This window comes from Triturus cristatus, chromosome 12, assembly GCF_964204655.1.
Source record: "Triturus cristatus chromosome 12, aTriCri1.1, whole genome shotgun sequence".
In the NCBI taxonomy this organism is placed as follows: domain Eukaryota; kingdom Metazoa; phylum Chordata; class Amphibia; order Caudata; family Salamandridae; genus Triturus; species Triturus cristatus.
Window position 1 is genome coordinate 142,184,025 of NC_140595.1, and position 20,297 is coordinate 142,204,321.

Consider the following 20,297-nt stretch of genomic DNA (forward strand, 5'->3'; position numbering starts at 1 on the left):
CTACCCATGCCCTCAGCGCCTTGTAGAACTCTGGCTTGTTTTTACATCCAGTTGTGGAAACATTAAATTTCTTGCAGAAGAATTTCAGCTGCTTGGCATTGTAGCTATCCAATTTCTCTGCTTCCCATTTAAATTCAGTATTCACAGAGACTATGGATGCTGCTTTCTCCACCATGGTTAAGCTTGGCAGTGCTCAAAAATAGACAGTCCCAAAAGAAATCTAACAACAAGTATTGGTTGCGTTTAAGGTCTGCACTCACTAAGTAGTGTTCACCAATTACTGTACATGAGTCACAAATGCAAGTCCAGAATCCTCACCGCTGGCCACCAATGTTAGAATCCGGGTTCTCTGGTTGGCACAGGTAGGTACTTGTGACAAGCAGGGAACCTTTCCTCTAGTCAGGGTAAGGGGTTACACTCCCAAAATAACCCCTGCTCACCCTCTAGGTAGCTTGGCGCGAGCAGACAAGGCCTATCTCAGAGCGTTATAGGTTAAGCATTTGTGAACACATACAGTAACCAAGTGACAACATTCCATATGGATTCTTTATATAGAGTTACCACAAGACCATTAAACGACAAAAATACACAATACTGTTACTTTAGATGGTAGAAGTTTGCTTAGTTCTCTTAAGTTCTTAAATGCGACACTTTAAGTCAATGTACCTTAGATGCGACACGCAGGGCAACGAAAGTGTTGTAACGATGCTGATGCGATGAAGTTTTTGGTGCAAAGAAATAAAGACGTGAAGATCTTCCAGATGCGTTACGCTTCTCCGATGTTGCGAGAAGACTCGTCTCGATGTGTCGGCTGCAGCGGCGTCACCCCTTTACGCGATGCGACGACAGCGGCCTTGGCAGCGGCACTCTTCTCCGACGTTTGCGAGATGCTTCCGCTCGATGCGATGCTGCACAGGTGTCACCCCTTTACGCGATGCGACGACAGCAGCTCCGATGGCGGCACGCTTCTCCGTGGATGTGAGGCGCTTTTCTTGATGCGGTGCAATGCGACAACTATGATGGCTGTGATGGCGACACGCTTCTTCCTCGATGCGAGACTCTTCTCTTGATGCGGTGCAATGCGTCAGCTACGATGGCTGCGATTGCGACACGCTTCTTCAGCGTTGCGAGACACTTCCGGAATGATGCGAGACGCTTCCGCTCGATGCGATGCTGCAGCGGCGACACCCTTTGCGAGATGCGACGACAATAGCTCCGACGGCGGCACGCTTCTCCTTCTTGAGTCGCGCTTCCAGCTCCTTGCGACACGCAGTCCATCAGAAGGCCCAACAACAGCAGCAGGCACTTCCAAAAGACTCTGGGGAGCTGGGGGGTGAAGTCCACTGGTCCTGGGACTTCGTTCAGGGGGCAAGCTCAGCACAAGCCCTTGGAGATCTTTTAAGCACAAGTTGAAATAAAGTCTTTGTAGTCTTTCTCCTCTCCTTTCAGCAGCAAGGCAACCACTGCAGCCCAATCCCCCAGGTCAGGGACAGTACTCCTCCGTACAGCTTTCCCAGTTCCTTCTCCTCTGGCAGAGGTTCTTCTTGTCAAGCAGGATCTAATTTCTTGGGAGCAGGGTCCCAATACTTATACCCCTAATTCCTTTTTTCCTCTGGGGTAGAGGGGCCTTTGCCCAGTCCAAACCAGTTCTTGAGCACTTTGTTGACATGACTCTGCCTTTCTATTCAGGGTGCAGGGCAGAGACATCAGCCGCTCCACAGGAGGTGGAGCCAGCATTGTGGTGGCAGAGCACAGCCCTATTCAGAGTCCAGGTGCACTCCTCCCACCCATCTGGATGTCAATCTCTCTATTCACCACCAGGCTACCTAGCCCTGCCCCTCTGGGTTTCCCCAGCCCTGTCACTCACACAAACCAGACAGGCAGATACACATCATAGCAGAGGCGGGCTGAAATGGTTAGGCAAGCAAATACCACCTTTCTAAAAGTGGTATTTGCAAACACAGAATATTAAAATAAACTTTACTAAAAGATGTATTTTATTATTCTGAGTTCAGGCATACTAAACTCGATTTTCTACCATGTTCCCTGGGTCTGTTAGGATCATAGGATGTAACAATTCTAACAGCCCATTCTGGCCTATGGGAGCAGGTAGCCTTACAATAGCGAAAAACGAAAATGGCTGTAATTCACTATTAGGACATGCCACATACATCAGAGCTTGTCCTACCTTATGCTTACAATGCACCCTGCCCTTGGGCCTACCATGGGGGTGACTAATATGCAGTTAAGGGAAGGTTTAGGGACTGGGAAGTGGGTGCATTTGCCCAGTCAGCATGACAGTACCAGACTGCACGCAGGTTCTGCAATGGCAGACCTTAGACACATTTTACTAGGCCGCTTCTGTGGGTGGCACAACCAGTGCTGCAAGCCCACCAGCAGCATTTGTATTTACAAGCCCTGGGCACTCCTGGTGCACTTTACTGGGGTCTGACAGTAAACCAAATAAGCCAATCATGGAATCCAACCAACATATACATTTTAAATAGGGAGCACTTGCACTGTGGCACTGGTTGGCAGTGGCACAGTGCTCTGAGCAGCTAACACCAGCAAAACACATGAGGCACAGCGACAAAAAGTGGAAGGGAGACTCACGCCAAGGTGCCAGGTCTAACAGGATAGTACTGAAAGGCTGAAAAGTTGGCAGCGTGTGTAATGCGCTGAGCCTCTCTTTTATACCCTGTTTTATTATCTTACCTGTTTTGTGTTATCCTTTTGTTTTTTTTAACTCTGCACTGCTAAAGACCGCACTTGGGGAGGGAGTATGTTTTTTATGAATAAGTAAATGTTAAAATTGGAAACTGTATTGAATTTGAATTGGAGCTGCACTTCTCGCTTCTAGGTTATCTCTTACTTCTGTACAGGGCCGGCTTTAGGGCAGTGCGACCGGTGCCACCGCACCAGGTGCTGGCTTCCTGGGGGCGCCGTGTTTGAAAGTTTATTATGCTTTTGAAGCACCTGCTGCAGTGTTTCTTTCCGCCTGCAATTACCAGGCCTCACATAAATGTCAAGATAACTCGTGTGATTAATTATCTTCCTGGAGAGAGATCAGCATTTTGAATAGTTGAGGTTATGACTTAGGTGAAGTTAGTGCAGAGGGTTAATATGCCTGCTGCAGAGAATGAGTACCAACTAGATTACAGAGTGCACATGATGTAAACAGATCAGCAGGTTACTGCTTTCAAAAGAGACATCCTTTTGTTACTTGCAATTTATAACGTAAAGTCCTAATATAGAATAGTGAGCTATTAAGTTTCATCTTGAACTGCATACACACTGCAAAATATACAATATTAGAACATTGATTAATGTTGCAAAAAGGGTTAATTTGCCTAGAAATCAATTCTTATTATTAAAGAAAACTCCCAACTATGCTGTTTCTTTTTCGACTCTGAGTTTGTGCTTCTCCACACCAAGCACTCTTAAACTATACTGCCTACCAGTATGGATGACATGTGACTCCTACACTTTTAGTCCTTTGGCTTATGTAACATTTCCTATACACTGATCTACACAGGTATGATTGATTGTCTCTGTGTAATGTGTGTGTGATGCAAAGTGCTCGGTCACCCTACACTGGTATGAGTGGCGCTATATAACTAATTCAATGCATCTGAGAGAGTGTGGTCATGGATACTTGGTCACTGTTAAAGGGTGCTAGTGAGAGAATCCGTGGTGGAGGTGGTCATTGGGGGGACGCCAACAAACATTGTTGCACAGGGCGCCACCAGCACTAAGGCCGGCCCTGCTTCTGTAGTCTGCCTCCGCTGAGCTGGTTGTAAGATATAAGTGGGGGTTCCCTTGCTGGCCATCTCAAGTGTTAGTGAGCGGCCGTCATTTCTTACTCCAGGGACAGCTAGAGAGGCCATCTTTGTTAGTGCGGGCTCTAGCTTTCCAAACAGGCTGATGCATTTAAACTGGGCCGCTGTGCGGACACGGTTGCTGAAAGGTTAGCAGCATGTGTTATGCACTGAGCCTCTCTTTTGTACCCTGTTTCATTATCTTACCTGTTTTGTGTTATCCCTTTGTTTGTTTTTTAACTCTGCACTGCTTCAGACCGCACTTGGGGAGGGAGTATGTTTGTTATGAATAAGTAAATATTAAAATTGGAAACTGTATTGAATTTGAATTGTGAGCTCCACTACTCGCTCCTAGGTTATCTCTTACTTGTGTAGTCTGCCTCCGCTGAGCTGGTTGTGGGAGACAGGTATGGGTTCTCTTGCCGGCCGTCTCGAGTGTAGGTGAGCGGACGCTATTTCTTCCGACAGGGACAGCTAGAAAGGCCATCTTTGCTAGTTCGAGCTCTAGCTTTCCAAACAGGCTCATGCATTTGAACCGGGCCGCTGTGCAGACACGCGCAGCGGGCGCGCCGCTGTTGCGCCAAAGGCAAGCCCGTCTGCACCCTGGAGGCGACCAGTGCCAGCCATTATGCCCAAATGAGCAAAATTGCTAAGTACCGCCACACCTAGAACTCCTTGCAACTGCATTCACTCAATACCATCCCCAGCTGTACACGTTGAGCTTGGATATTCCAGGTCTATCTGGAAAAAGATGCACCTCCTGCAATTTTGTCCTGAGGAACAATAAATCCGCCCTCCCACACTACTCAGAACAGGTCCCTTCGCTAAAGGCAGCACTAATAAATGCACGCTCCCTACCTAAGCATGCCATTGATATATATGACCTCCTTGGGGAGGAAGACCTTGATGCTCTGTTTGTAACAGAGACCTGGCTTACGGACTCGTCGGGTCCTGATATTTGGACAGCTATCCCTGAGGGCTATAAAATTGTACGATTGAAATAGGGGCAGAGGTGGTGGGATAGCTATTATTTTTAAAGACTGCTATACCCTGACCCAGCTGCCCCAGGTGAACCTGGAGATGGTAGAGATACTGGGATTTACCCTAGCTTTTTCTCCCAAACAATCAATATCCAGGGGCGTTATATATAGACCCCCGGGCACATCTGCAGGATTCATTTCGGCTCTTTGTGAAACGGTATCTCATTTTGGTCCTGAGGTACGGACACTGTGTCCTGCTGGGGGATTTTAATCTACACATGGACTGTGATCAGCTAATAGGATCGCCATACGCTGATGGAGAGTTGCACGGCCATGGGCCTTAAGCCTTCCACTAAGGCCCGACTCATTTGGCCGGACATACGCTGGACCAAATATTCACGTCTATTCCCCTTGATGTTGATCCACCAGTGCCTTTGGTCTGGTCAGATCATTTTCTCCTTAGGTTCAGATGGCCAAAATTCAGTAACATCCCTTTTAAAGAGAGCAACTCCCCTCGCACGGTCAGTGCTCTCCGTAAAATCAAATTGGGCTCACTGATCAAAAAGCTTGAAGCCACAAGTCCTTCGCTGACTGACAAGATTAGCATTGATGTAGGCCTGGTTGAGGACAGGATCGAGTCCGCGTGTCACTCTCTGGCTCAGGAAAGTGACACCAAACAGCTTTGATCAAAAGTACCTAGTCCATGGTTCACCCTGGCCTTAAAAAAATTGAAATTGGCCTGCAAACGTAACGAGAGGCTATGGAGGATAAAATACTGTCCAGTAGCCAAAGCAGGCTATAAAGCAGAGCTAGGGAACTATTATAAAGAAATTAAAATAGCAAAGAAAAACTATTTCGAGGCCAGAATCCAAAAGGCAGGCAACCACTCTAGAGAGATCTTCAAAATTGTGAAGTCCTTTTCCGCGCTGGAAGTCGGTTCTATTATGAAACCACTCTCTGAGGAATGGTATGAGACGCTTGCCTCATTCTTCCAAGAAAAAACTGTGTCTATCCAGGCCAGCCTCCCTCCACCCGTGGTGGATTATGGTATATTAGGGCCGGCCTTAGAGGGGGACAACACTCAAGAAATACTCAACGACATTTTACCCTCTACTATCTATGGAAGTATGCTCCTTGAACTCCTTTGACCCCATTTCCCTGGAGGACTCTTTAAAGGCCCTAAAATGCCCTAAATCGGGCTCTCCATTGGACCCTGCCCGCTTCTATTTTGGTTTTAGGAGCGGAGGCAATCAATTCACACATGAATCGGCTATTAAATACCTCCCTTTCATCTGCCACGGTCCCCACTAAATGGAAACAGGCTAAGGTCATCCCATTGCTAAAAAAGGCCCAGGTTAATCTCTCAGACCCTGCCAATTACAGGTCGATCTCCCTGCTCCCGGCCTTCTCGAAGCTCCTGGAGAAACACGTGACCCAGCAGCTATCATCTTTTCTGGAAAAGAACTGCCTACTTCACGCCAGTCAGTCGGGTTTTCGCACTAATCACAGCACGGAAACCGCGCTGCTAGAAGTTGTTGATTCCATCCGGCTGAGTCAGGAGGCAGGCGACAGTGTGTTGCTGATTTTATTAGATCTATCCGCTGCTTTCAATACGGTGTTGCACCAGATGGTTCTGACTCAGCTCCATGCGATTGGCATCAGGGGCTTGGCATGGAAATGGCTGGCAACCTTTTTTAGAGGGGAGAGGGCAGGACGTCTGGTGTTGCCTTGACTCAGCTTCTTCTCGCTCACTGAAGGTTGTGGTCCCACAGGGTTCAGCCTTGAGTCCGACCCTCTTTAACAGCTACCTCACACCATTAGCCGCGATGGTTGAATCATTGGGGGCCAAGATTGTGTCCTATGCAGACGACACACAGCTGTTGATTACATTGAAGGAAAACGAGCCCTGCTAATAAGCCCTTGCCTCTCAGCTGTTTTCGATTGGTTAGCCACAAATCAATTGAAATGTAATGCTGGAAAGACTGAGCTACTCTTCTTTGGCAAGGATGCTAAGACTCCCTTGCAGGTCTTCTGGCCAGCAGATGCTCCCACCCCTGCGGTGAATAACTTGGTGGTGAAAAATCGGGGGTTTAAATTGGATAACCAGCTGCTATTCCGCGCTCAAGTTAATGCAGTAGTAGGCACCTGTTTTGATCTGCTGCGTCTTCTGTGGAAATTCCTGTTTTTTTCTGTCCAAAGCGGCCAGACAACAGGTGATTCAAGCTCTGATTATATCCAGGCTGGATTACGGGAACAGGCTCTATCTAGGCATGCCTAGCTTTTTGCCAGACTGGCTCTGGCTTGTCCAGAATGCAGCAGGTCTTGCCATTTTTGAGCTCCCTCGAAATGCGCATGTGTCCCACCTTCTGAGGAGCCTTCATTGGCTCCCTGTAAGGAAAATAATAATCTTTAAAACTCTGCTCATCACACAGAAAGCCCTATACAGGCAGGACCAGCTCACCTCAAACGCAGGATTTCCTTCTAAATCCCACATAGAAATCTTCACTCCTCTAATCTGCTGCTAGCCCATATTCCCTGTTTCAAAAAGACTAGGTCGGGAGGTAGGGCTCTCTCCTACCTTGGACCGTCTCACTGGAACAAAATGACCCTCCATCTGAGAATCATTTAATCCATACCCCTGTTTTGGAAGAAACTGAAAACCTGGCTTTTCTCCTGCCCCTAACCTTTCTTCCATGCTGCTAACTTTCAGCTTCAGCGCCAGGACACTCCTTGGAGTAGCAGTGTGCTCTACAGGTATCCTCACATAGACATAGTACTGTTTGCCTCCAGAGCACTGTGCAGAATAGAAAATCTCTGGTCAGTGTCAGAGAAGGAGGCATTAAATCAATTATTTCTGGTTTGCTTTTTGTAGTTTACTCCACCTATGCAACACTCTTCTTCCTTGCACAAATTCTTCTTTCATGTTGGTATTTTCCTCCAAATGAGCCATATAGTGTCTTCACTTCTTCTCTTATGTCTATCTACTATTCTAAAATGTTATATTATGTGTATTTGTACGCAGCACTAATCACCCGTGAGGGAATCCAGGAGCATTTCAGGTGGTGAGCAGCTGTTGCTTGGTGATGTTAATCAAAATACTAAGTCTTCAGCTTCTTGCGGAACCCGATAAATGCTGGGGAGGCTCTGATGTGGTGAGGGAGATCATTCAAGCTTTTGGGGGGAGATAGGAGAAGGCTCGGATTCTGGCTGCGGCTTTGCAGATGCGGGGTATGTGTGCCAGTAAGAGCCAAGTTGAGCAGCATTGTCTGGAAGGTGTGTAGAAGTCTATGCGTTTGTTAAGGTATGCAGGTCCAGTGTTGCTTAGTGCTTTGTATGTGTGTGTGTGAGCTATTCCATTTCTATTCTACCTTTTGATGAGTCGGTTTTGGATTACTAAATAATTGCATGTCTTTTTAACATTACATTATTTCACAGTGGGGTAAAGACAAATTTAAAGAAAAAACACCTGCACATGTGATAGGTAGTGCACGTTACCTGTTTTAATTTCTGAAGAATTGGAGACGTGTTAGATTTAAATTCTAACATGCTTACTAAATATATGTACACATACTGTAATAAAACGGATGCAGTTTGTGGTCTTTCACACACTTCCTGTCCTCACCACACTAGCTAAATGAATGCTTATGTCCAATTTAACACCTCAATTATTGAGTCTATCAGGTTAAAAAGTAAGCTTCAGTTACACACCCCACCTATATGTGCTGAGCCTGTGGTTAACCTCAAGACATTTCAGTGACCCATATTTTGTCCATGTCCGAGCCCTGCCAGGTGAGTCTGTATCTGGTACATCTACCTAGCTTCTCTGATCTTGACAGCTGCTTTTTCCCGCTTCTGTACTCGCTGATGGTTTTGAATAATACTACAGTTCTTTTTGATTTGCAAAGACTTGTGATTCTAACTATACAACATGACTATACATTTTAGTCTTTTATCAAGCAGGTGCTTGTTCCATGCCCTTTCAACACAAGACTCTTCCATATTTTAAATTGTCAGTCTTTATACAGTGATAACTGTCATGAAAACTGTGGCACCACATACACATATCTTCTAGTTCTTAATAGACGTGTGCACTCTGGAGTTGACAACATATGGCGTTCTGCACCATCCCTTTTGATGACCTGCTCCAGCTCAAGTTCCCGTCAACTGGGGAGCTGGATCTCACTGCCCCAACATAAGGTTAGCACCCTTCACATTCTCACAGTATGGCAGGTTTCCTGCAATTCAGTGTTAGCTTGCTCTCGGCATCAAGCATTAGGTACCCTTGAATTGTGGATAACTAACACTAAGTCAGGTAAGTAGATTTAGCAACAATGATTTTACTTTCCTATTCACTTCATGAGTGTGCATTTTGGTGTTTGTAGAAACTAATTCAAAACCTCTTTCATCTATTATTTGTATACGGAACGCAGCGAACCATAGTGGCGCACCACGAGGGACCTGGATATTTTTGATCATCTACTGCTTAATGTTTGATGTGTTCTGTGTTGTATATCATTTCCATTGTAGGGCACACCTTGGATAAGAACTCCCACGTTACCTAGTCCGCCTGTACCAGAAAATAACTGATTCAATATTTTCCATTTATTTTAAAATAAATTTATTGTTCGCCACACTTCACTTTTACACCCTTTCTAGACAGATACCTTCAGCAATTTGCATGCCCATCTGTCCACCTAGCATTGCTGGGATCAAGGTCCTGAAGAAGGCCTTCTGATTACCTAGCAGGCAGCTTTGGAACACTGAAACGTGTTGACCACCATGTTGGGTTGAATTTACTCACCTGTTTTTTTTTAATTACCTTCAGGTAAAAATATGATTGGTAAAGCACAAGGTAATTCTAACTCACTCTTTTTTTTAATCATCAATTTGCTAGTCTGCCAGCCCATTTATAGGAGCACCCTCAATAGCGAGGTGAGTCTGTCCGTGTTAAACTACGCTTCACACTAGTAAGGAGCTGACTCAGTGATGAAGCATGCCACCCCAGGGTAGGTGAGGGCACAGCATCCTTTTATATCAGAATCTCTTTCCCCAACACCTTTTTTAGTAAATCTTATCCTTAACATCTGCCTCAATCTCATGGTTTTCATTTATATCCTTCCACACCAATGCAAGTTTTTATAAATTACTTTCATGTATGATTTACCATTTTTAACGCAAGCTTTGCTTTGTGGACATTCTCTGCTGATATATTGTACATCTTGCTCAGTTAACATATTTGCTGCCATTTGTTGTGAAACTCAATAATAATACCTGTTAAAAAAATGGAAATCCCAGGTGCTCTTGAGTTCCCTAGATCGATGAGAACTTTCATGACAATCTATTTCAAGCTGGCTCCACTTTCCACATGGTCTGTTTAATTACACAAGACACAAGATAATGTATTCTAAGTACATTCTCAGTAAGGTCTTATCTGCCTCTTTTTTTAAAGAGCTTTAATGCCTTACCATCTCGAGACATTCCAAGCATAAGACATTTCTGCAGCCGACAGTGTTGGCAACGGTTGCGACTTGTTCTGTCAATCTGGCAGTTCTGTTGCTGAGAACATGAGTAGGACATGTTGCTCTGTTGGCTTCTTCGGAAAAAGCCCTAGAATGATAATACAAAAGGAACTTAATTAAATATTAAATAAGCAGCTTGTAGTGGCATGAGTAAATTGGTGCAATATATAATCTGCTTATCAGGCCCTAACACAATATAGATGTACGGATGGCTAGTTGTGATAACCTGATCCATAAAAACAAAGTACAGGCAAAACCTCAGAACCTTCCTTTAACCCTCATGGAAGAAAATTGACATTCAAACATGCTTTCATTTAAAGAAGCTCTAATGCTCAGTAAAAATGCAAAACTTGAAATAGTTTAGTATGCTACAAAGACATGATTTGGAATCAAGGGCTAGATGTATGAAGTACTGGTCGCACAAAACTTCCCATAATTTGTAAAGAGTATTTTGCGACACATAACATTTTTTTATAAACCGACCAATGCAATAATGTGCCAGTTTGTAAAATTCTGATTTAGAGATACCCATAATCTGACCAATCTCATGAATAATCATGCGGTAGGTCGCAAATTGTGACTCACTTTTATTGATGGTCAATTTGTGACTGAAAAAGTGGTAGATACATCTGGCTTAATTTTACTTATGTTTAAATGTTTATTGTTTTTCCTAGAGATTTAATGTTTGCTTCGAAAGGCACTGGCAGTTGGTTATAATGTGTAAGGTTTTATTGAGTCTTTAGGGTTTATTCAGGTTTCTGTAGATTTGCTAATAAGAAAAGATGTATAAAGTATTGGTTTGTGCTAGCAATTATCGGTGGTTGGTAGTAAATGTTTATAATTATTGATTAGTCTGCCACATTGTGGTTATATAATTTCATATGTATACATTTTTACATAGAGTGCTTGATTTACAAAGGTAACTTGCACTTTTGAGTAAGGTTACTACTTTTTGGCTATTCACAAAATCCAAGTGTAAATTTACTCCAAGAGTGTAGCTTACATGCCTCAACCATGTTGAAGGAAGCACGGAGTTATTCATTGCTGAGTAATTTACACTTTTGAGTCAATTTACTACTTTTTGCCTATTCGCTAAATCCAAGTGCAAGTTACACTTTTGGAGTGAACTTGCTCTTGGATTTTGTGAATAGACAAAAAGTTGTAAACTTACTCAAATATGTATAGCTCCAGGCCTCTCAGTTCGGGGAGACATGTGAGTAATACTTTTAGAGAAAAATGTACACTATTATTTTGTGAATATCTCAGAAAAATGTAATCTTACTCAGAAGTGTAAATTACTCAAAAGTGTAAGTTACTTTGTGAACCAGGCCCATTGCATTTTATGTTGTATGTAACTTAATTTCACCAAAATAATAAAAATAATAATGACTGAAGACTACACATCTCTGAACAGTTACAGTCTGTTATCTTACATTCTTCATTTATTATTTCACTACTGCAAGCACAGTATTTTTTCTATAACTGACAGTCACAAAAGCAGTAGAGTTTTGGAACCATTAAGATACATCAATTATATAAGGGCTTAATGTAAAATAATTTAGACAAATAACTACTTAATGAAAAGTATAGAACACATTACTCCCTAAAATTAACTATTCATTTTATTGTATATTGATTTACATAAAGTAATTGATTTAAAAAAAAATATTTTTGACCAATACTTTAAAATTAATTTCACCCACCATCACTAACATATTTAGTTTTATTTAATTTGTAACAGCTTGGTTATAATAACATATTTTGAGTAATTTCAATAACTTTTACAGTTTGTAAAACTAAGTGCATTACTAAAGTAAAAGAATAGGACAAATAATACTTACATTTTTATAACAGAAAATGTATTCAATCCTATATACATGTATATATGTATGTGTGTATGTATGTTATATATGTGTGTGTGTGCATATATATAAATCGAATCAATATAAATTGCAAGAAAGCACCCCATCAATGTATCCTTTGCAAATTGAAGCAGGTGTAAGCTGATGGCTAAACGTAACGCCTTCACCCCTTAAATCAGTGAGACATTTGTTAAAAATCAACCCCTTATTTAGACAATGAGGACCGGATGATTGAAACTGCATTTGTTCCTACAACAAAATACAGGAGGAAAAGACACAGTAAAGACATACTGGGAGGCCCCTTGGATATATTCAAAGAAGACTTAGTTAAAGGTATTACGATTTCCTCAGCCGTAACAGCTCTGATAAGATATCTGAATGAAACAACAACCTTTATGAATGTGCAGAGTGAAGGGAACTATGAAGTGGAGTCAATACTGAATTATCCAGAGTCATTTAATGTGGAAAGAGGTATACAATTAGGACCTATAAAGCATGAGAGCGAGTAAGATCTCCTTCTCAGCAAGCCCAAACACAAGGAAAGAAAATATGCAAAATAATCAATTAACAGACGATTCCTTGCTACATGCAGTACAGGAGGACTCCAACCATAATGACACCTTAAATTTGAATTTCTTTTTTCTTCTGATTTATAAGGAATATAATTGTATGTACATTATTTCCTATGGGGTGTTGGTGTTACAGCCTGCTTCCATTGTTTTCTATGGATGTATGCTGCATTACCAGTGGTTGGCCATGTGTGGTGCTTGACTTATTATGAGGCTGGGCTCTAGTACCTACAAGCCTAAACGGGAGTGCAGAAGAAAGTGTTTCTTCATTTGCATGGGACCACGCCCCATGCTATGAGGGAGAGGCTCCTTGCAATTGTGCTGCGATATATGTAGCGCCATCGTGATCTGTATTAGAGAAGAGGACAAGCTAGCAACTGTGGCAACTTTTGTGTTACAAAGGGGTTCCTGCAAAGGCCCTGCAAAGCAATATTTCACTGAGTGGCTAGGGTACACAATAGTGGCCTTTTGTGAATCACTGTCAGTGCACCCTTTACATAATGCGAGCTCTGAGATCACATCATTTGAGGTTGAAGCTTTTTCGAGCACCCAACTTCATGTCTGATTCCGCAATGGAGCATTGGTTATGAATATCACCTTAAGGGGCTGGAGTATCTGTCCCTTTATTGCTCCTTTTTTTTGGGCATCTTAAAAAAGCTCACAAAGTTGCGGTGTCTGTCGGGACTCTCATGCCCCCAAAGAAAGGCTCTGTTTATGAATTTTCATGTTAGCCTACTAATGAAACCCAAATTGTACCCATGTGCTTAAGCTAGCTCTTAACGTTTGCCCATGTTGTTCAAGGTTGAGTGAATGGTCTGCATTACCTCTAAGAGTTGCTTCAGCCCCTCCTCCTGCATGTTTGATTCAAGGAATTGCACTTTATGGTGGTCAATGGCAGGTCATGTTTACTAGATCCTCTTAAAATTCTGATGTAAGAACCTTTTTCCAATGGCAAGATAAGGTAAAGTTGACTCATGCAGGCTGCTGCTGCAGCCAGGTAACCAAAGTCAGGTTATGGTGATGAATTGCTGATTAAACTTCTGTTGTGTAGACAGACTGGCAGTCAGATGAACTCATCTAGAGCACTCTTTGAGCGCATTTTTTCTTGGATATGTGAAGAAGCACAGAGAATTGAAATTGTGTTTCTAAAGGGATGGAATAATCTTTTTTAGTAAGGGTGAGCCCTGTCCTATTCAGGGCTCAAAACGAAAGAGTTGAGGTACAGGGTATGTTCGAGGCATGTGTAGCTGTAGATACACATGCTTTGCATACTCCTGCCATCTAGTGTTGGATCCGGATGTGTGCAATTTGTTTTTCTTCAAAGAAGTCTTTCAAATCACGAGTTCGAGTGACTCCTCCTCTTGGTGATAATGTGCATGGGCATCGACTACAATAGCTCGTCGAGTCGATGCGCTTCCAACGCGGCCCCTTCAAAGCCTCGTCCTTCAGGGCCTTCAACTCAGTCTAAATCAGGTCCTCCATAGAATATCCTGCTGGCAATGGAATAGACGCTTTTCCATTCCTGCCCTCACTGCCAAGCCAAATACACATGGACCGACTCCCATCAGTTCTGTAACCTGTGTTTGTCACCAGATCACAGTGAAGTGGATTCCGAGGCCTGTCGCTCTTTCCGCTCAAAGAGTACCCTCAGAGACCATCAGACACACCGGCTCAAAATACGGCGGAGGAGCGCTGAGGACACTCCCAACCTCCTCAGGCATGAAGACGTCGGTGAAGGAGAACATCACCCTTAAGCTTCCATAGCAGAAGAAGAAGAGGTGCCTTTTGTTGAGGAATCCAAACACAAACTCGACTTCAAGATCATGGATGTCACACCAAGGACTCAAGCAGTGAGTACTGTACCCCCCACCCCTCAAAGCTGTGTTGAACATTTGAAAAAAACACCCAGCACATCGTGAACAAGTGACCTTCAGACCACCACTGCCTCATGATCGGACCACCCACATCCACCGCTTCGACGGGTGGAACTTCAGCACCAAAACGCAAACAGGGCTTAGATCCAAAACTTTTCAGGCCTGCTCCGAAAAAGCCAAATGAAAATATAGTGGACCCTAGTCTCCATACATTACAGGAGCATTTGACACTTTGACAAAGGCGGGAGCAGCTTCAGCCTCAAACTAGAGATATCCTCACAAAGCCTCCGGCTCCAACAACGCCATAATTAAAGAGACAGCTGTTTTTTCACAGAGGCCTTTTAATACACCTACTCCACCGAAAAGGAAGAAAATGGATAAACCAAATATTCCTTTCCCACTTCCACCACCCTCACCACCTCCACCACCACCAGACTCACCATCTCCACCACAGTCTGCTGAGATCCCCTAGATATCTCACCTCAGGGATCCCTTGGTAATGGTACAGGTGGACGCAATGCAGGGAATTATGCTTTTGGGTCACCTCCACATGGTGACCCCTGGGACGCCTACGATATAGATTCTCCAGGAGACACGTCTCCTGATGATTCCACTACATATCAGGACTCAATAGGTACGGCTGCTACTTTCCATGATATGTAGCTGCACAAAGAACCACTAGAAGAGAATTTCCTTTTTGAAACTCTGTCATCTACATATAGGGGCACTCAATATCAATGCTAAAGGGCATATTATGCCTAACGGATGACATTTTCAAAGACCCTGTAAGGGCTAGATCAATAACACCCAGGGTTGACAAAAAATATAAACCCTCTCCTTCAGATCCCATTTATATTAGAGGACAGGTACAATCAGACTCGCTAGTGATCACCACTGCTCCAAAGAGAGCAAATTCACAAGCTAGTGGGGACTAACCCTGGGCGTAGTGGGGCTACGCGGAGGTCCACGGATTTGCGAACATACTCTGCGGAACTCCGCTCCACTCCCCTACACCACCCGCCTCAACCCCCCCTATTAACAAGTAATTCAACATTCATTAAAAATCAATTTAAAACCACTTACCTCTGTACTGCAGCATCCCTGGGCTGCCCTCCTCCTCTTCCTCGCCGTCTCGGTAATCCTCGAAAAATGCGTGGGCGAGCTCGCATGCGCAGTTTTCTCAAGGATTACCGAGACGGAGAGGAAGAGGAGGAGGGCAGCCCGGGGACGCCGCAGTACAGAGGTAAGGGGTTTTAAATTGATTTTTAATTAATGTAGAATTACTTGTTAATAGGGGGTGTGGAGGCGGGGGCTGGCCAACTCCGCTCCGCTGCGGAGTGTGCAGAGATGTGCCTTCTCCACGTTCTCCGCGGAATGCGGAGTAGGCAAATCTCCACACACTCCGCGGGCGGAGCAGAGTTCTCTGCCCGGGGTTAGTGGTGAGGCGCCCCCACCCGGCAAGAAGAACAAGTGCATTGACTCGGCAGGAAAAAGGGAGGCAGCCCCATCTGCAAACCATTGGCGTATTGCCAACTCAAAGGGTTTGCTTGCCAGATATGACTGCGCTCAGTAGGACGGCATGGAGATGCTCCTCCAACATCTCCCAGATAAGCAGAGAAAAAGGAGACAAGAACTTGTTGCAGAGGACAAACTTTTTTGTCCATACGTTGTGCCCTAGACTCTATTGACACCGCAGCAAGAGGAATTAACAACAGCATACTGCTCCACTGCCATGCATAGCTGCGTATTTCAGGCTTCAAGCAGAGGTACAACAAAACCTCCTAAATTAACCCTTAACTCCTTGAGTGCCCCGCCCTTTCCACGCCCTGTGCCGGGCGTTTCATTAGCGGGCGGGGCTCATGACGAGATAGTCTCGTCATGGGCACAGCGCAACCGCGGCCCATGACGAGACCATCTCGTCATGGGCACTCAAGGGGTTAAGGAACATCTTTTTTGGCCCCCAGTGGACGAGGCTCTGGATACAATTACAAAAGACACTGAAACAGTGAAGTCCATAGGGCTCCTTTCGCCTCTCCAGCTATCATGAGGGTTCCAAAACCACGACTTTGGAAGCCTCCACCTCCTACCAACATAGCCAAAATCAATATTCCTCCTCCAGAGATTACTATAGTGGCTCTCTCACAGGGGCAACAATGCCAAGTGTAGAGGCAAAGGCTCTACCCCATGTGGTGGAATTCCCACCACCAAACACTGACTTCCCTCATCCTCCCCCAGACCATACAGCAACTGTCGGGGGTCAATTACAGAACTTTCTACCCACATGGCAATCAATAACATCAGACCAGTGGGTGCTGGACATTATCCAATGCGGCTATTGTCTGGAGCTCATTACCACACTGTAATGAATGTGCTTTTCACTAAAAGGACACACCCAAACCCTGCACTCCCACCTGGGAGACACATTTACCACTGCACCTTTAATTAATACACTTTGAGCAGCACTTCCTAAAGACGAGGAAAGGACACAGCACTGCCTTTAGGTAAGGCAAGAAAACAAATGCTGGTGCATTTGAAATAACACACACACGTTTATTAATGCAATGTTTAAAAAGGTAGGACAAATATATCAATAAATGCAGATTCTCAGGTATCAAACACTTTTAAATGAACAAGTAAAATAAAATGCAGTATATACACAAATAGCAAAGAGTAGAAAATATATACAAAATTGTTAGGAACACCTCACCGACTACATTTGCATCATCCTTGCCAACTCAAGCTGGGAAAGCCCTTCAACAGACCAGAAAGGCGTTCGAACCGGACTCAAGTTCCGTCACCTCCACAGCAATACGTCTATCCTGTGGCGAGCTTCCACCTGGCCCCCGAAGGTTCCCAGCTTTAATACCATTACTCAACGTGGGACGAAGCTTCTAGAAAACCACACCCCCTTCCCATTAGAAAAAACCGAGCTGGCTTTACCCGTCTGCGTCAAGACCAAGACGGAGACTGGCCAAGCTCCCGTATTTTGACTTCGAGGCAGAGTTGCACATTCTACAGATAATATTCAGTTCACTCTGGTCAGTGAAGAGCGAAAAACAAGTGAGGAGCGGAAACATGCCCTCCCCACTTTGCAGCTATGTGCAAGCAGCAAAGCAAATCCAGAAAACAAAATGACATGAGGCCATGTCAAAGCCAATAGTAAGCACTTATAATTCTCATAACCCAAACAACTTGCAAGCACTGCTGTGCACGCAGAAGCAAGGAAAAATCAGAAAACAAGATGACATGAGGCCATGTCAAAGCCAATAGTCAAAGTCAGAAAACAAGATGACATGAGGCCATGTCAAAGCCAAGAGCAGGAGCTCATAATTCTCACCAATGTACAACACAATGCACATGTGTGCATCACTGCCCACAACACTGCACTTCGAAACCAAAGAGTACATTCCACACCTTCTGTTCTTGGCAAGACTATTCTACTCCGTGACAGCTCCCACTGAAAGACAGCAAGATTACAAGGAAGAAGAGAAGCAGGCATATGCAGGACCATCCTACATTAAGGCTAGGATACAATAACGCACTAAAGTCAGTTAAAATGATGGTAGTTGAAGGTCATCATAGGGTGCCAAACCACAAGAGTGGCTCTTTCACTACACACACCTCCCAACAGCCCATCTCACACCCACAGGTTATCTCTGGAACATCAAACACTACTCAAACTGAAATTTCAAGCTCTTCTTCTCAAAGGAGCTATAGAACCTTTCCCTTTACACCATCAAGGGTCGGGAGTATACTCCCTATACATTCTTTTCCCGAAAAAGGATAAATCTTTATGGCCTATTCTAGATCTAAGGCCCGTAAACCACTATTTTCTCTCACAGCACTTTCATATCGTCACACTCCAAGATGTGATCCCACTCCTCCAACAAGGCGACTTTATTGCAGCCCTTGATTTAAAGGACTCCTATTTCCACATTTCAAAACACCCAGCATATCCCAAATATTTAAGATTTGTGATAGCAGGAAATCACTACCAATTCAAAGTCCTACCCTTTGGGATCACTACTGCACCACGAGTATTGAGCAAGTGCCTAGTAGTAGTAGTAACAGCACTTCTGCGCAGACAAAATATCCATGTATTTCCTTATCTGGACGACTGGCTCATCAAAGCCAGTACTCATCATCTATGCCAGCAACACCACAAACAAGCTACCATAGATCTACTTCATCAATTCGGCTTCAGCGTCAATATAACCAAATCTCACCTTCACCCTCAACAAATTCAGCCGAATCTGGGTGCAATCATGAACACACAAGTCGGATTAGCCTATCCCAATACCACAAGAATTAAAAATTTCCAAACATTAATATCCTGTTTTCAAATCAATCAACTGCTCACAATAAGGACAGTCATGTGGCTCCTAGGCATGATGGCTTCCTGCATTGCCATAGTACCCCACGCTCACCATCAAATGCGTCACTTACAGGAATTCCTAGCGCATTAGTGGTCTCGGTGACAGGGGCAGTTAAAAGATCTAGTGTTGATAAACAGCTGCACTCATCACTCTCGGCAGTGGTGGAACACCAACAAACTGTTAAAGGGGTGGCCTTTTCTAGACCCTGTTTCCCACATCACTCTGACAATGGACGCATCCTTACAGGCTGGGGTGCACATTTACAGGACCTCACAGTTCAGGGACTTTGGGATTCCAAGCACCAGACTCTCCACATCAACTTCTAGAGCTTCAAGCTGCTCGTCTAGTATTAAAAGCCTCCCTAGCTCCCCTGATAAGCCAGGTTTTCCTAGTCAGGATAGACAATACAACAACCATGTCCTATCTACAAAAACAGGGGAGGGCGCACACTCTTCACAGCTCTGACCGTTTGGCACTGGGCCCTACATTACAACATTCATCTGTTAGCGGAACACTTTCCAGGAACAGACAACGATTTTATTGACCTCCTCAGCAGGATGCAGCAACAAGTCCACAATCGGGAACTCCACCCCCAAGTCATCCTCGCCTACTTCCACAAATGGGGATTTCCACAAATCGATCCGTTTGCAACCGCAAGCAACGCAAAATGCCCACACTTCGGCTCCAGGTTTCCACAGCCACTATCCAAGGGCAACGCCCTATGGATGAATTGGTCAGGGACACTTGCCTATGCTTTTCCGCCTCTCCCTCTCCTTCTTTTTTGGTTTGGAAACTCAGACAAACATCTCTCACACTCATACTGGTAACTCCAACATGGGCCCGAAAGCCCTGGTACACAACGCTACTAGATCTCTCAATAGTTTCCCACCAGAAGCTCCCTATAAGGCCGGACCTTCTCACTCAGAACCATGGAAAATTCAGGCACCCAGATCCCAAGGAACTCAACCTAGAGATTTGCCTTTTGAGGTCATAGCATTTGGTTGCCTCAAACTCTCACCCAAATGTTTGACCTTTCTCAAAGAAGCACGTAGACCTATCATAAGGGCATGCTACGCGGCTAAATGGAAAGGATTTCTTTGATACTGTCATGCTAAACGAACTAAACCATTCAATGCCACTGTACAAAACCTTATTTATTACCTGCTCCATTTATAGCTCTCTGGGCTTGCTGTCACATTCATATGATTACACCTTGCTGCAGTAGATACCTATCTGCAAAACAGACAACACCTGTCTTTCTTTAAACTGCTAGTTATTAAAGCCTTCATAGAAGGTCTT

The 20,297-nt window shown here is 44.3% G+C and overlaps 1 protein-coding gene across 1 annotated transcript in view; it reads right to left on the reverse strand.

Annotated features, from left to right (window-relative positions):
* The window catches only part of RORC (RAR related orphan receptor C), a 201,341-nt gene that overhangs the window by 58,670 nt on the left and 122,374 nt on the right, over positions 1-20,297 (reverse strand). The window contains exon 3 of the mRNA XM_085637933.1: positions 10,264-10,405. Within this exon, the coding sequence (XP_085494059.1) occupies positions 10,264-10,405 (142 nt within the window). The remainder of the gene's footprint in view (positions 1-10,263; positions 10,406-20,297) is intronic.